The sequence below is a fragment of the Beauveria bassiana genome (genome assembly GCF_000280675.1).
Source record: "Beauveria bassiana ARSEF 2860 unplaced genomic scaffold BBA_S00013, whole genome shotgun sequence".
Lineage (NCBI taxonomy): Eukaryota > Fungi > Ascomycota > Sordariomycetes > Hypocreales > Cordycipitaceae > Beauveria > Beauveria bassiana.
The window spans coordinates 659514-675102 of record NW_007930848.1 but is presented as its reverse complement, the minus strand read 5'-3'; the positions used below and the strand labels follow the sequence as shown (position 1 = coordinate 675102).

The 15589-nt window shown below is 55.8% G+C and overlaps 7 protein-coding genes across 7 annotated transcripts; 4 read left to right on the top strand and 3 right to left on the bottom strand.

Annotated features, from left to right (window-relative positions):
- Window positions 1-546: 546 nt before the first annotated feature.
- Window positions 547-2288, bottom strand: BBA_05327 (F-box domain-containing protein; the record flags this gene model as incomplete). Its single annotated transcript, XM_008600424.1, has 2 exons — window positions 547-1788; window positions 1845-2288. 2 exons carry the CDS (start codon window positions 2286-2288, stop codon window positions 547-549), a joined length of 1686 nt encoding a protein of 561 aa, XP_008598646.1.
- Window positions 2289-3384: 1096 nt separating this feature from the next.
- Window positions 3385-4759, top strand: BBA_05326 (solute carrier family 25 member 39; the record flags this gene model as incomplete). The annotated part of the gene is made up of 2 exons (XM_008600423.1): window positions 3385-3541; window positions 3606-4759. The coding sequence occupies 2 exons, from the start codon at window positions 3385-3387 to the stop codon at window positions 4757-4759; spliced, it is 1311 nt and encodes a 436-aa protein (XP_008598645.1).
- A 1263-nt stretch (window positions 4760-6022) lies between these two features.
- On the top strand, window positions 6023-7504 carry BBA_05325 (uncharacterized protein; the record flags this gene model as incomplete). Its single annotated transcript, XM_008600422.1, has 1 exon — window positions 6023-7504. One exon carries the CDS (start codon window positions 6023-6025, stop codon window positions 7502-7504), a length of 1482 nt encoding a protein of 493 aa, XP_008598644.1.
- An 816-nt stretch (window positions 7505-8320) lies between these two features.
- BBA_05324 (uncharacterized protein) lies at window positions 8321-10270 on the bottom strand (the record flags this gene model as incomplete). Its single annotated transcript, XM_008600421.1, has 2 exons — window positions 8321-8825; window positions 8871-10270. 2 exons carry the CDS (start codon window positions 10268-10270, stop codon window positions 8321-8323), a joined length of 1905 nt encoding a protein of 634 aa, XP_008598643.1.
- A 1002-nt stretch (window positions 10271-11272) lies between these two features.
- BBA_05323 (WD domain-containing protein) lies at window positions 11273-12518 on the top strand (the record flags this gene model as incomplete). The annotated part of the gene is made up of 4 exons (XM_008600420.1): window positions 11273-11576; window positions 11645-11744; window positions 11828-12238; window positions 12326-12518. The coding sequence occupies 4 exons, from the start codon at window positions 11273-11275 to the stop codon at window positions 12516-12518; spliced, it is 1008 nt and encodes a 335-aa protein (XP_008598642.1).
- Window positions 12519-12688: 170 nt separating this feature from the next.
- BBA_05322 (FRG1-like family protein) lies at window positions 12689-13632 on the bottom strand (the record flags this gene model as incomplete). Its single annotated transcript, XM_008600419.1, has 2 exons — window positions 12689-13127; window positions 13226-13632. The coding sequence occupies 2 exons, from the start codon at window positions 13630-13632 to the stop codon at window positions 12689-12691; spliced, it is 846 nt and encodes a 281-aa protein (XP_008598641.1).
- A 591-nt stretch (window positions 13633-14223) lies between these two features.
- Window positions 14224-15559, top strand: BBA_05321 (uncharacterized protein; the record flags this gene model as incomplete). The annotated part of the gene is made up of 3 exons (XM_008600418.1): window positions 14224-14275; window positions 14416-14568; window positions 14655-15559. 3 exons carry the CDS (start codon window positions 14224-14226, stop codon window positions 15557-15559), a joined length of 1110 nt encoding a protein of 369 aa, XP_008598640.1.
- Window positions 15560-15589: the final 30 nt, after the last annotated feature.

Sequence of the window (15589 nt, the reverse complement as noted above, 5' to 3'; positions counted from 1 at the left end):
TATTACACGATATCCTATTCCGGTGCCAGTCTTGGCACATGATGGTCTGATGGCAAAACCAGAGTACATGATGCTCACATAATTCCTTGTCACTATTCAGGAAACAAAACCTTTGGATAAAGACGACTCACACTTGCATTGGGAAGAAGAGCGTTGGCGATGCCATAGTGCATTGGTGCTTTTCTTCTTTACGATACCTTTTGTTTACCCTGCTCCTGGCCAGGTATTGGTTTTTTTTTGTTATATACCAAGTTTTGTATTCTCGAAACTTTCTCTACTGATTATCCAAGAATATGCATAACCACGGTACCATCTATATTCATTTACCCGATACACAAGAATATGACCTGGGCCTCTTGATTCGGTCTGGCCATTTGAAGTAGGTTTCTCATGTCCTCCTGGCCGAATAAACCTAGTTCAGAGTAATTTATAAATGAGTGTCTATACTATCTGGCCATCTAAGGTCTAAGTGCATACGGCTATATCTTATATCTTTAATTTATACAGAAAGAAGCGCCCGACAGGGCTGCTCTCAAAGCCCGTCTCCTAATCACCCAGTCCGTAGCTGCGCACCCGACTAAAGAAGAAAGGCTTGTTATTCTTGAGCACAAACTCGGCCCAGTCCTCTGTCAGCTTGTTGTAGCTGTAGAAGCCGTATAGCACGAGCTTGTTGTTGCGGGACGCCGTCGACTTGCCCGCGCTGCGCACTTGGAGGTCCATCTTGAAGACGTACTTTGAGCCGACGCCCTCGGTCTCGACGGCGAGCTCGTCGTCTCCGCTAGGCGCCGCACCGCGGCCGCGACCCCCGCCGCCGGCGCCAACTACAGCACCGTGACCGGGCGGGGAGAGCTTCCAGCGGCCGCGGTGGGCGAGGCGCATGACGGCGCCGGGGAGGTGGTGGTGCTGGGAGGCGGCGTCGCGGTGCAGCCGCACGGCGTCGCGCGTCATATAGTGAACGACGTCGGCTGGCGGGTCCGAGGCGAGCAGGCTAATGAGGCTGCCGTCGCGGAAGAAGCGCAGGTAGCGGTAATAGGTGACGAGGAGGATGGGGGCGCCGCCCCAGGTCAGCTGGTTGGTCGAGGCCTGTCCGGAGCGCACGTAGTTGACGGTGGAGATGTAGCACCCGTCAAAGCGGATGCGCGGGCGGTTGCGGAACATCTTCTTCCACGTGGGGTACACGGAAGGCGTGAGGGACAGCGTCATGGCGTATTCGCGGTCTTGGCGGCGCTGCGCGCGCTCGCGGGGCGAGAGCAGCCGTCGCTCAGCATCAAAGTCGGAGACGATGGCGGTGCTGCCCTCGTCCCCCTCGTCCTGCTCGTCGTCGCCGTCTTCAAAGTCGGACGACGAGAGGGGACCCCATTCGATGCCCGTGTTCCAGCGGTAGTGCATCCCGGCAAAGCCAAATTCGGGGCCGATGCAAACGCGCCGCCAGATTCGCTGCTCGCTGGCAACGAGGTAGGCCAGCCGTTTGCAGACGAGCGAGAGGCGCACGTACTCAGCGATGTCGGCCACGGCCACGTCGTGCAGGATGTGCGTGAGCAGCTCGTCGGGGAGATTGGCAATGGGACAGGGGAGCGCGGGCTCGCCCTCGACGTCGGGGACGGCCGGGTCAATCTGGAGAGCGGCAAAACTGGAGAGCAGCTCGGAAAAGGTCTTGAGCGGAACGGGCTCAGGGTCAGCTGAAGAGGCAGGTGTTGGGGCTGTTACTTGGGCTTGGACTGCTGGCGCTTTTGATGCTGCTGCTGGAAAATGCTTCTCACGATATCGGCGCTCTACACCGTGATCCATCTGCTTCTTGTTAGTGTATTGCTGGCTCTCGCAGATAAAGATAATTGCTGCCTCACTTTGTAAGCTTTTCGATATAATTGCAGGCTGTCGCCCATGTTGCCCTGAGATTCCTTCTCCATTGCCTCTTCGTAATAATCAAGAGCTGACACGAGCTTCTTTTCCTTGGAATTCTCTGAGGCGTCAAGGGTCCTGGTCTCGGAGGGAATGGTGAGCGGCGGCGCGGGTTCGTCGAATGAACGGCCGCCTAGATAGTCAGTGCCCTCATCCAGGATGAGAGCCCGGCGGGCGGCCGTGGGACTAGGCGGTCCGTTGGCGTTTCGAGAAAGTCCAGGCCGCGTGGAAGAAGAAGCAAACGATTGCTGTGAGGCGTCATGCTGTCGCCCGCGGCTCTGACGGCGGTGATGGATGGGAGATGGAGGTCTCCGCTGGGATTGAAGATCGGAGAGCCATTGCTTTCTGAACGACTCAAGCTCGGTATCGAGGGGATCGTCAGAAGTCATATTGATGCAGTTTATATATTTTGTAGGCTGTCAGATTGGAGGTGAATTAGATGCGTTGGTCAATTAAAAGTACACCGCCGTCGAAGTTAGGATTCAAAGAATGTCGTAGCGCCAAAGTGTCGGCTTATAAAGGAAACATGATGCTGGAGGGGGGTGTGACGGAAAGTGGCAGATATTAGAAAGACGTGGTGAGGTGTAAGAAATGCAGATGATGGTCGGCGTGACAGCTATTGCAGAACGAGAAGCAAGAAAGGGCAGGGCATCTCGGTTTGTGGGTTTTGCCGATGCAGGGTCGGAAGGCTCGACTGAGTTAAATGCAATGCGTCACCGGCGTAGAGGTTGACGGGATAGTTGGTGGGGAAGCTGGCAGGTCTCTGCGAGCGACAATGTATGGCGATTTGGGTGGCGACAAGGTCAGAATTACTTGAGACCACTGTAGAAAGGCAGCATTGCCCTGGCAGTTGGGGAGCACGGCGCTGTAGGGCCACTGTCAGGCCAGCGCTGTGCTCCTTTATTAGGGATAGCTGGCAGCTGAGTCATCAGATTTTGCGAGACAAATCCCCGATCAGCTGCAGGATGCACTGCAGCCAAGCAGCCACCGAGGACCCGGCATTGCCCAGGTACAGTCTGTTGTTAGTGATGCCCGCTTCTTACCGCCTAAGATTCTAACAGATCCTGCTAGTGCGGTGCTGTCGGGGCTTGCACTGTCTTGCACCAAGCTTCGCCCGAGTTGCGCAGAGTTGCGCTAACGTAAAGTATCGCCTCCGGCCACGGGGAGGCGAAACCCACCAAAAATTTGGCCCGCTAGCCTGTCAACGCCCGTCTCTGCACCTTTACCTCAACACCTTTACGACTCCTCTTTGTTCAGGCATCTTATCAATCGCTCTCACTTTTTCTTCTATCATTTTCTATTACACCTTCTGCATCCATCCTCCTCCCATTTTTCCCCGTTGAATCTCTCCTCTCGCCATCAGACATCTGGACTCTCCTGCGATCACCTTTGTCGCAAACGCCGGCTCGCTTCGGCCGAGCTCCTATCCACCTTGACGGCCCGCATCACCATTCACGGTTGATGCGGTCAGAGCCAACACGCACCATGGGCCGCCCTACTACCAGCGCGCAGCTGACCACAAAGGACATGACACCTCAAAACCATGACAGGATAGAGCCGGTTCTGCCGCCTGTCCCCAATATCACGCCTGCGCAAACCATGGTCTCTGCAATGACGGGCAGTCTGCTCACCTCCGTGCTCGGTGCGTCACAAATACCACAATGACGTCTCTTTTTGAATACGTGATGTGCTAACAGAGTTTCTAGTGACACCACTGGATGTCGTTCGAGTTCGACTCCAGTCACAGAAGCCCCCCGTCCCCGCCGTCGATTTCTCCAAGCTTGCCCTCACACCCCACAATCTCACCCCGATTCAAACTGCCAACTTGGGAGTCACGGCATGCTGTCGCGAAGTATTCTTTGCTGGCAACAATGCCGAGTTCTGCTTGGCCGCGCCACAAATCGAAGGAATCACGGCTGGTGTGGCTGGTGGTCGCGTTCATGACTGTGCTGTCCAAGAAGTCGAAAAGAAGACGTACAAGTCAACCATGGACGGTTTCCGCAAGATTGCCCGTAACGAGGGCATCACAACGCTATGGCGCGGGCTATCCCCGACTCTGGTCATGACGATCCCCGCCAACATCATTTACTTTACTGGCTACGACTATCTTCGGTTTAACTCCAACAGTCCACTCTCCAAGCTCTCGCCTGATTATGCTCCGCTTGCCGCTGGTTCCATTGCTCGAGTAATCGCCGTCGCTGCTGTCAACCCTATCGAACTATTCCGCACCCGCATTCAGGCGTCCACAGCCTCTGCCTCTGGTCATTTTATGGAGACGCTCGGGGGCATCAGAAAGATGGTCGCCACCCAAGGGTACACCTCACTTTGGAAAGGGTTCAACTTGACACTCTGGCGCGATGTGCCTTTCTCTAGTCTTTACTGGTGGGGATACGAGACACTTCGTGCCAAATTTACCGATATGCGTGAAGAGCGACGCGGACGATCGCTATCGCGTGAAGAGGACCTTTTCACCGCCCGGCGCCGGTCCCAGAGCAACGAGAATCAGTCGGAAACGTTTGTCGACAGCTTCGCAGCCGGTGCCCTATCCGGCGCGTTTGCATCTATTGTCACCATGCCCTTTGATGTTGGCAAGACGAGGACGCAGATCTACAACAACGGCACCTTGCGAAAGACAATTGGCACAGGAACCGCACCCGAGGAGCAAAGCATGATGCGACTCTTGTGGCACATCTTCCAGACAGAAGGTGCTGCTGGACTCTGGCGCGGCTGGATTCCCCGGACTCTCAAGGTTGCGCCAGCGTGTGCCATTATGATTAGCAGCTACGAAGTCGGAAAGCGAGCCTTTCGATCGATCAATGAGCGTGCAGCGCATAAAAAGCAGCAAGGGCTTGAGCGATAGGCCCGGCTGCCCCGTCTCATTTCAAAACTGGCAAAAGGAAAATAGATCTCATATCAGCGAGGAATGATCATTGCACTCATTTTGGGCGTTATTTGGAAAACTTACAGTCGAGCACATGCTTCTTGGCTATGATGCCGAAGTAATTTGAAAGGCCTCATTATTTCATGTTTCATCAAGAAAAGGGAAACAAAATGGAGCGTAGATGTACGATAGCTTTTAAATAATAAACAAATACTCCTTTATCTCACTGAAATGTGTCCATCGCAGTGGACATCTTTGGCAGTGGGCGCGATGTTGCCAAGTATGTCCTCGACTGCTTGACTTGATCAAGTTGTGAGCCACAATCTATGCTGAGGGCGTGGGTTTCGGTTGACTGGGGAGTCGACCGTTTAAGCAGCCAGAAAGCGAGCACGGTTCTGACGGTGAGATCTGATAAACTAGAGTTTTAGCTGATTAACCTCCGGCGACTACCCCGGTTTTTCCGGCTGTGGAGCTGTCCATCGGGAGCGGACTTTATTATCCGGCAGTGGAAGATGTCTGAAACCGGGAAACGGACGATCTCAATCGTCCTTGGTATTTGATGCACCATGCTGAGCCAGTGAAACCCCCACAAGCGGACTTTTGTCATGACTTGCTGCGCCATGCCGCATCTCACTGCGTCATGCAGCAGGGCTAGGTAAGTCGGTCTTAATGACCACTTTTCATCTTATACCAAGATATGACGTTTCTCTATATTCACCGTCGGAACTCATCAAGTCGAAGACTTGTGCAAAACACTTGATGGGCCATGCTGTTCAGATGAACTGTCCCACGTACATGATCAAAAGGCCGGACTCGGTCACATAATCACCAAAGTCACAAAGAACGCCGTCCCCGGCATGCAAGTAAAGATGCGCACTTTATGCAACTCATCTGAGCCACACTGATGGGACTCTTTCCGTCCCGAAGCCAGATGATGGTTACTGCGAAGCTTGACACCGTTGTCAGCGGCTTCCGAGGAACCCTACTGCTCGGATTTTTGTAGGGAGTTTTGGACGGAATCCGAGTGCGGGCCGCTTGATCAGATCACACGCGGTATAAGTAGCTTCCTTCCTGTTGGCCGATTCTAGGGGTCCCATTCTGCTACTACCCATCCTTTAAGCTTGTATATAAGCTTGAGTAGTAGCTTTCAGAATACGAGACGGTTATCATCATCTTTCGCTACCCATCATCTCCGTCCCAACCTTGCTGTCACACTTCCAATCAAGTTTTGACTTACACACCATGGCGGAAATTATCGACGTCGACTACCTCATTGTCGGCGCGGGCGCCATGGGCCTCGCCTTTGCCGACACCATGCTCAGCGACAGCAAAGCGACAATGGCCATTGTCGACCGCTACCACGCCCCCGGCGGGCACTGGACCGTCGCCTACCCCTTTGTGCGGCTGCACCAGCCCTCTGCCTTTTACGGCGTCAACTCGGCGCCGCTCGGCCGCGACGCCGTCGACCAGCACGGCACCAACAGGGGCCTCTACGAGCTCGCCACCGCGCACGAGGTGCTCGCCTACTACCGCCAGCTCCTGGACCGGCAGTTTCTGCCCAGTGGCCGCGTACAATACTTCCCCAAATGCGAGTACACGGGCGACGGCAGATTCCACGCGGTGCTGACGGGCAAGACGTACCAGGCCGGGAGCAAGACCAAGATTGTCGACGCCACGTACATGAAGGTCACAGTGCCGTCCATGGCGCCGCCCAAGTACCATGTCGCGGCGGGAGTTGAGCTCGTCACGCCGAATGAGCTGGTGACTCTAAAGGAAGGGCGCAGCAACTACACGGTCGTCGGGTCCGGCAAGACGGGCATCGACACGTGTCTGTGGCTGCTGGGCCAAGGCGTGCCGCAGGACAAGATTACGTGGATCATGCCGAGGGACGCGTGGCTGCGCGACCGCGAGAGCCTCCAGCCCGGCGACTTGTTTGGCGAGCGCCGCGCGGGGACTCTGCAGCTGATGCAGCGCGCGGCGGCGACGTGCGCCTCGGCCGACGACTACCTGGACCAGATGGAGCAGGGCGGCGAGGCGATTCGCCTGTCGCGCGACATTCGTCCCGCGTCGTACCGCTGCGCAACCGTCTCCGTCGCCGAGCTGGACGCGCTCCGCAACATTTCCAACGTGATCCGCCAGGGCCGCGTCGTGTCCATCACCGCAGATCAAGTCACGCTGCAGCACGGGGCCTACACGCCGCAGCCGGGTACGCTCTACGTCGACTGCTCGACCGATGGCCTCGCCAAGCTGCCGCCCGTGCCCGTCTTCCAGGGCCGGACGCTGCGGCTGCAGCCCGTCCGCCCGTGCCAGCAAGTCTTTAGCGCCGCCTTTATCGCGCACGTCGAGGCCACCTACGGCAAAAACGACGACGACGATGACGAGGCGGAGGCGCTGAAGAATACGCTGTGCCGCCCGGTGCCGCATCCAAACGTGCCGAGTGACTGGCTCGTCACCAACATTCTCCACGGCAGGGCCAGGGCGCTGTGGCTCTCGTACCCGCAGACGAGGGCCTGGCTGGCGGCGTCGCGGCTCAACTTTGAGAAGCACTGGCTGCCGACGGACAAGGCGGCGAGGGAGGCGCTGGTGGCGGGTGGAATGTCCAGGGAGAGGCAGAAGCAGTCGAATCAGCTGCTGCATAGGCTGTATGGGGTTCTGGATACGCTGCCAGAGGAGGAAGCGGCGGCTGCAAAGGCGTTGATTGGTGACTTGCCCAAGATGGAGTAGATTCTTTCCATCTATGAGATAGTGAGATGGATAACTAGCTATCTAAAACACTGCTTTATTTCTGGGGATTATGACCTTATGTACTGTATCGCCCTGTGCAAGTCTGTTGTATAGGTGGCTGGAAGTACATTGATCAGGAATACGCTCAATCTCACAGAGAGTCCGTCATAAAATGCGAGTCTGTAACGATATACCATGTCGTTGCCCAACAGATGAATTGTCTTGTTTGCCGGTCAACGTTGGCTGCGGTTGTGGCCACCACAGACGGCTCCGCATCTTCGTCTCGGTCTGCGGGCTAGGAACATTCCCAAGGACGTTGTCAATCGAAAAGCCATTTCCACTTCTATGGACCCAAATGCGCTTTTCCAGTATCACGCGGACTGGCTGACGGCGTCTGCCGTCACGCAGACTTACCATTACATGATTGAGGGCGGCCTTGAGTATGGTCTTCTGACCACCGGCAAGCGATTGTGTTTCTCAGGGTTGACTTGGCGGAACCGGAAACGTTGTATTACCACCTAGCAGAACCCGGCCCCGAGGTGCCCGCCCATCCAAATCACTTCCACATCTGTATGGCCGTGGGTCAGTATCTAGCTTTCAGCCTCATGGCCCTCGGCCCACCAGGAGAACGGCGGATGCACGGACAAGACGATCGTCGACAGGCTACCCCTAACTGCCCACCAGATCAGCCATCCCTGCTGTTAATGACGGGTCTTTATATCGAGTGGTTGCCAAATCGCAGCTTCGGCAGACGTCGAACAAGGTACAGATTCCAGCCTCATGCTATCAAGACTAACCCTCGCCCTTCCGACTACTTCAGCATCCACGACCCTTCTTCTTCGCTTCCTTTGGCGACGTAGTCGCCCAAAATGCCTGTCCTAACTTGGGATTTTGCCAATAGAAACATTGGGTTCCATCTGCTGCTGTCTCTTCCATCCAGTCCTTGATCTCGGTTTTGACTTCCTTGCCCTCTGGATTCCTGAAATAGACCTTTCCGTTGCGCGCATATGTCTCTACCCAGCGGGACTCGCTGGAAACCGGCTGCGTAGATCCTGTAGTGGATGTGGTCGACTCTGCAGTGCGTCGAGCTGTATTGGGAAGCTTCTGACTCTTTGCTGATTGGCTCCCTCTCGTACTGGAGGGCGGACTGACTGAATGCCTAGGACGCTTAGCGGTGCTAACGCTTGATGTGAAGCTCGATGCAAAACTTGGGTTATCAAAGCCCGCCGCCTCGAATTCTTGGCTTGGCTCTTGTGAATCTTCCTCCGCGTAGAGATAGTGGGGAATAGAATTCGCCTCGCTAGTGTCTTCCAAGTAATTGCTGGCGTCAGCAATATGCTGCTGGAGTGCATCATCAGCATCTCACAAAGAAACGTAGTCTGAGGGATTCACAGATCCCTGCAACTCGTGAGGGCTTGAGGCTTCCTCATATGCCTCGTGGGGATCTTCCGGGGCCGCTGTTCCTGGTTGGGGCGCCCTGGCGTTCGCAGCTTGGATGAAGCTATCACGGCGTCGTTTTGCCAAGTCCCTGACATTTCTGAACGCGGTGGCCCCCTCGACGAATGTCTTACGAGTATGGGTCATAGCATAAGCTCCTGCCTGAGTCATGTGGTACTCGGGGCGTGCCCCGGGTGTGATCGGTGCCGTGACATGGTGCGCGTACAACTTCAGATAGCCGTCGTGATATGTCGAGCTGTAGGTGTAGGCTTGGCCATCGTATTGTGGCTCCTCCCTGCCGTAGTTCTGCAGACTGTGTATACCGCGGGATCCAATCGCTCCGTCGTAGCGAGCTTGCCGTGTTGCCACAGCTGTACTGCCATCTGGACCTTTGACTTCCATAAAGAAGTTTGGCGCCATCGGTTTATCCTGCATTGTTGACGGGATGATGTGGCCAGCGAGCTCCTCACGGATCGATCGGTCAAGTTCACCGGGATATCCGCCGTAATATATGTTTGGATTTGCTGGCGCTAGAGTGCCGTCCGTAAGCGGCTCGAGATTGCCAAACACGGTATTTCTGGCTAATAGATGGTTGGCTTGCCTCGGGCCGCTAATGATTGGGATCACATCTGCCTTCACATCATCTTCGTCTTTCGCTCGGGCGTTGCTCTCTCGGAATGACTTAAAGGCGCCGTCGGAGAACTTAGAAGGCGAGAGTGACGACCTCGGCACAGCAATTGCCGCCATGGCCTCCTCCAAGTCTGGCTCTATTGAGGAGTATATTGGGTGAACTCCATGGTCGGTCAAATGCTGTTCGAAGCCACGGTTATAGGGAGTTGTCGACTTCTTGGTCGTGGTCGTCCCTGTTGTTGGCAGAGTTGTTGGATTGGTGGACTCAGTTGCTCGACTTCGCGAGGAGCTCATGGCGCCGACGGGATGGCGGTTGCTTGTCGCGGGAGGATACCCTCGAAGATTTCGCAAGTCTGGACCACCGTGTCTCGCAAATCGAGCAAGCTCGCTAGGGGCAGTGGGCGTAAGGTGTCGGATATGCGCTGTCGAAGGCGGAGGACAGGAAGGTCGAGTACAGGTCCGCCTATCCAGTTCTGCTATGGCGCTGTGGATGAGAGGGACCTTGGACAATCTATCCCAGAACTCAGGCGGATACTGCCAGGAGTTGGGATGTTCAACTGCCCGCCTGGTTTTCTTTTCCTGATGGTCGTCTTGCGAAGGCTCGTCAACGCGTTGTCGCTTTCGACTCTTCGTAGGAGGATTGTCGTGCTGCGAGGGCTCGTCGGCGCGCTGTCGCCTTCGATTTTGCGGTCTCGCCATGAGTGACCCATCGTCAAGAGCCAAGATCAGGAGGGGAAGTTAGGGGGGATATTCAGATCGCTGCGAAGGTCGCCGCGCCGCATTTGGTGGTCCGCGTTTGAGTCAACGTGAGAAAGCGTTGATTGATTGCGAAGGAATGATTTATGCATGCATGTGGCGGCGACTCATTTCTCCGTGATGCTATCAGCCAACCATTAGTCGCTTATCCGGAACACCTCATCGCCGACCAACGATATTCAGTCGGTTAATTTCCCTGGTGTGCAAGCGGCCAATCGATGGGTGAAATCATTGGTTGATGTTCACGCCTGGAAGCCTGAGTCGCCTGGGTCGCAGGCCAATTTACCCTGGTTCTCGGTGCTCGGCGAGGGGATAAACGGAATCGACAGGGACCGCGCTTCGATGGGTCTTCGCAGCTTGGACGAAAATTAAAGATTAAAAACTAAGTTTTTTTTTTGTTAAAAACCTATTAATATAATACTGATATAAAGCTAGTTATCAGTATAATATTAAATTAAATAAGTATAGAATTATACAATAAGATGTTAAATCTTATATTATAACATTTAGGGTTCCTTAGTTACCTTCTCTTTCTAATTAGCTCGATTAAGCAGTCCCCAGTTTAAAATAACAGAATAACGAAATAAAAAAAGTGCCGTCACCAGGACCTTATTAGTGTGAAAGAGCAACTTTATAAAAATTGGTCCTAATGGTGCACCGTAGAGGCGGGCCCATCAAAGACGTTTCGAACGATCAACCCAATCATGCCCGAGTAGCCCTGCAGATCTCAGCATACATTGATATCCGGCTTCTGACCCGGGAGTAAAGAGAAAACCTGCATTTACAAAATCTCATCAGCGTGCCTGTCTAGCAGGCGTAAACGCAACCAGGTGCCAGAAAATACACAGGGCTCCCGTCTTTGCCCTTCGCGGTGCAAGTTCCAAGATCCAGGAAATCAAAAGAAGAGGTGTGCACAGCTGTTCTCGGTCGGTCCCAGACGGCAGAATGTATGCGCTCGCCAACCTCGAAAGCCACCGCTTCGGCCGCGGCGACTCCGTCTACGTCACCGAGATTGCGCGCACCGCTGTCGGCCTGGCCGCCATCTCGACGGACAATGCGCTCTCGCTGCTCGACCCCGCGCGGCTGACGGCCGGTCCAATTGCCACATGGACGGCGGCGCACGGCGCGAGCGTGACGGCGCTGCGGGTGCTCGACGGCGGGCTGGCGTGCACGGCGGGCGAGGACGGCACGGTGGCGGTGTGGGATCTGAGGATGAAGGGCGCCGCGGCGAGGGTAGCGCAGTTTAAGGGTGAGTTTTTTTTTTGCTTATAAGACTCCTTTTATTTTCAAATCATGCACTGACGAGGAGAGCCACAGCGAGCGAGGCGCCGATATTGTCCATGGCGTGCAACAAGGACACCAACACGATAGCCGTGGGCACGGAGCTGCAGAACCACATGGCCTCTATCCATCTCTGGTACGCTGGCCATCTTTGACATTTCTCGACACTTGTGTAAAGGAGCATACAAGACTAATTCCTTTTAAATGGCCCATTGACAGGGACGTCGGCGCCGCACCCACAGCCAAGGCGCACTACCAAGACGTGCACAGCGACGACGTGACGCAGCTCGCCTTCCACGCCGCGCAGCCGGCGCTGTTGCTGTCGGGCTCGACCGACGGCCTCGTGAGCGTGCACGACACGCGCGTCGCCGACGAGGACGAGGTGACGGTGCAGACGTTCAACCACGGGGCGTCGATCCACCGCGCGGCGTTTCTCGCGCCCTCGAGCGAGGTGCTTGCGCTGTCGCACGACGAGCGCTTCGCACTGTACGATGCCGCCGAGGAGACGCCCAGCGGCGACGCGACGCGCGACTTTGGCGATCTGCGTCCCCGGCTGGGCTGCCAGTACGTGGCCGACGTGACGCCCAAGACGGACGGTGTCGGGGCCGTCATGGGAGCGGGCTCCCAAGAGTACGTTTCTACCCCCTACCTACCCCTGTCACTGGCAGTTGGATGTCATGTTTGTCTTGCTAACGAAAATTGTGCCCTTTTTGACAGTCAGCAACTATTCCAGCTCTTCTTTCTCGCCAAAGACGCTGAGCAAAAATGGGAAATCGACACGGCGAATAGCGTTGGCTTGCCGAGGGCTCACGGAGAAGAGATTGTACGATCATTTTGCTTCTTTGATCAAGAACAAGTCGTATTTACGGCGGGAGAGGACGGATGCGTTAGAGGATGGCGGGCCGGGTAATGTGAGAGAAAAAAAAAAGCACGCGAGCCAGGTCATTTCGCATTTCAGACCTAAGGGGGTATATTCTAGTAATACATTATTGCTGCCCATTTTCCTGAACCCTCATACCAAGTTCCCAAAATAACAATGCCCGATGAGAGAACAAACTCATACCCTCCCCCCTTTTATGTTTAGCTAAACTTGTCGTGCTTGCTCTTGACCTTTATGTCAAGCAGCGTCTCGTGATAGTTGCCCTCGCGGCGCGCCCGCTTCAGCTTCTTGACCTCGTCATCGTTGAGCCGCCGCCCGACTGCGTCCTCGAGCTCGCGCCGGCTAATCTTGGCGAGCGCCTTTTCCTCCTTGGACGCCTTGAGCTTTGGCTTGAAGCGCGCCTGCATGCGGATGCGCAGCGTCGTGGCAAAGGAGATGGCGTCGGCGTCGCCGCGTACCTCGTCGTCGCGCGCCGAAGCCCGCGTAGTAGTAGACTTTACAGAAAGAAACGTATCGCGCAGAGTCTGCACCTGAAACGTACCGGGCGTGTCGGCGGTGGCGACGAGGCTAAAGGTTTCGAGGGGCGAGACGGCTTCTGAATGCGCCGAGAGCAGGCCAATCTTGTCGCACGCGAGGTATCTAGAGCAGGGCAGACACTATTAGCCCCGCTACACGAACGTGGGTGGGAGGGATGGAATTTCATAGAGCGTTAAAGATGGGGGAGGAAAAAGACGAACCTCCCATGATGTCCCTTGAAGCGGAAATGCTCCGTGCCCGCGATGCGGTTCGCGACCCAGACCTGGCGAACGTCGTGCGGTTCAGCAGTCGCCGGGTTCGCGTCGACAATGTTCTCAATGGCAATGGTAAAGACCTTGCCGCTCGCGTCGCAAGCCAGCGCCGCCGCCGGCTCCGTCGGCAGCACAAACATGACGGGCCCGGAGACGTCGGACGGCGCGTCGGCCGCGACCCAGGTGTCGTCGTCGGCGGGGGGCTCATCATCTCCTTTGTTGTTGTCGTCGTTGTCGGTCTTGCGCAGCTGCTTGCTCGACGAGGAGCCTGCGCCGGCGTCGTCGGCGCCGTCAACGGCGCGCGTGCGCTTGCGCTTCTTTGGCTTGTCGCCCTTGAAGGACAGTGGCTTGACCATGACGGGTCGACGGCCGAAGAGGAGGAGGGGGGAGGGGACCGGAAGTCCGGAGGCCGGAGTGGGGTTTGGTGAGTAACGGGGGGGTTTCTGCAGCTGGATAGATAAAAGAATGCGGTTCGTCTTGTGTCGGGCCGGAGGATGCGCCTTGTTGCGGCAAGAAAAGGTGAAATGATGAGATGGCGGGTCTCGGAGGACGGCGAGCTCCAACAGGTGAGGTAGCTGGAAGACGCCGCTTTTAGTGAGCCGGGGAGCTATGATGGCTACAGACGGGTACCTGAGATGCCCTGTAATCAGGTTAAAGCAGCGTGCGGCTTACCTAAAGCTCCAACGGCGTGGGGGAACATTATAGTGCCCCAGCCAATGGATAGAAGCCTAAAAGCGCGAACAAAAGGGCCGTAAAGTGCCCTGACAGCCCCTCCCCCGCCATTAGCCACAGACCAAACACCTGGGGTTATAATCAAGCTTCTTTTCTTCACCCACCAAGCATTACTATTCAGTCTTGCTCATTCTTCGTCATCTCTCTCTCATATATTCTCATTCGATTCAATATTACGCAATATTCGTACAAAAAACCCGTCCACGCTGGTCACAATGGCCGCACAGGCGCAGGCCGTCACAGTCTCCCTTAAAGATCTCCAGTCTGGTAGGTTTCATTTTGGATTGGCCCGCCGTCACAAATCACTCCTTCGGGTTCTCGGCAAGAAAAAAAAAAAAAAACTCTACCCCCATATTTCAGGTGCCTGATTCGCGTTGGTTGTGGCTGACCTGTACCCTGTCAATAAGGCAATGTCTCTTTCGAGACTCTTCAGCGGGCTTTTGGCCCAGACTCGCTTGGCATCCTGGTCGTCAAGGATGTACCCGAGAAGTTTCCCAGGCTGAGACACTCGGCTCTATCTTATGCCTCGTATCTCGGCAATCTTCCTCGAGAAGAGCTCGGTATGTTTTTTGAAGAATTTTTCGAAAAACTTCTTCACCCCATGTCTGATCCATACGCTCTATTGACAGCTCGCCCACCACCTTAGAAAAGCTTGAAAACGCCCATGCCAAGTACCTCACCGGCTGGTCCTTGGGCAAGGAGACTCTCAGAAACGGCAAGGCCGATACCTTCAAGGGATCCTACTATGCCAACTGCGCGTTTTACGTCGACCCCTCTCTCGAGTGCGCCAAGCCCACCGCCGAGTTCTCCGAGGAGACCTTTCCCGAGTACCTGTCCCCCAACCAGTGGCCCGCCGATAATGTCCTTCCCGGCTTTAAACCCGCCGTGACAGACCTCTGCAGTCTCATCATTGATGTCGCGGTCCTTGTCGCCCGTGCCTGCGACCGCTTCGCCGAAAAGGAAATCCACGGCTACCCCAAGGGTTACCTTGAGCACGTCGTCAGCACCTCTAACACCACCAAGGCGCGCCTCCTCCACTACTACCCCCAAGGCAAGGAGCATGCCGCCGCCGCCGACGGCGACGAGGACGAGGACGACTGGTGCGCCACACACCTGGACCACGGCTGCCTGACGGGCCTGACGTCGGCCATGTTTGTCGACGAAAAGGAGACCGACGCCAGCGTGCCCTCCTCCGTCGTCGGCGTCACGGGCGCGAGCCTGCCCACGCTGGCCGAGCTGCCCGCGTCGCCGGACCCCAGCGCCGGCTTGTACATCAAGTCGCGCACCGGCGAGACTTTCCAGGTCAAGATTCCGCGCGACTGTATCGCCTTTCAGACGGGCGAGGCGCTCGAGCGCATCACGGCCGGCAGGTTCAAGGCCGTGCCGCACTTTGTGCGCGGCGTCGGAGCGAGTGTCAGCAATGGCCGCATCGCGCGCAACACGCTGGCCGTGTTTACGCAGCCCAACTTGGGCGAGGAGGTGGACATCGAGCAGCATCTCACGTTTGGAGAATTTGCGCGTGGTGTAGTCACCAAGAATACCGTATCATAGTGCCGCAAATGTAAAACAAGCACAAAATTT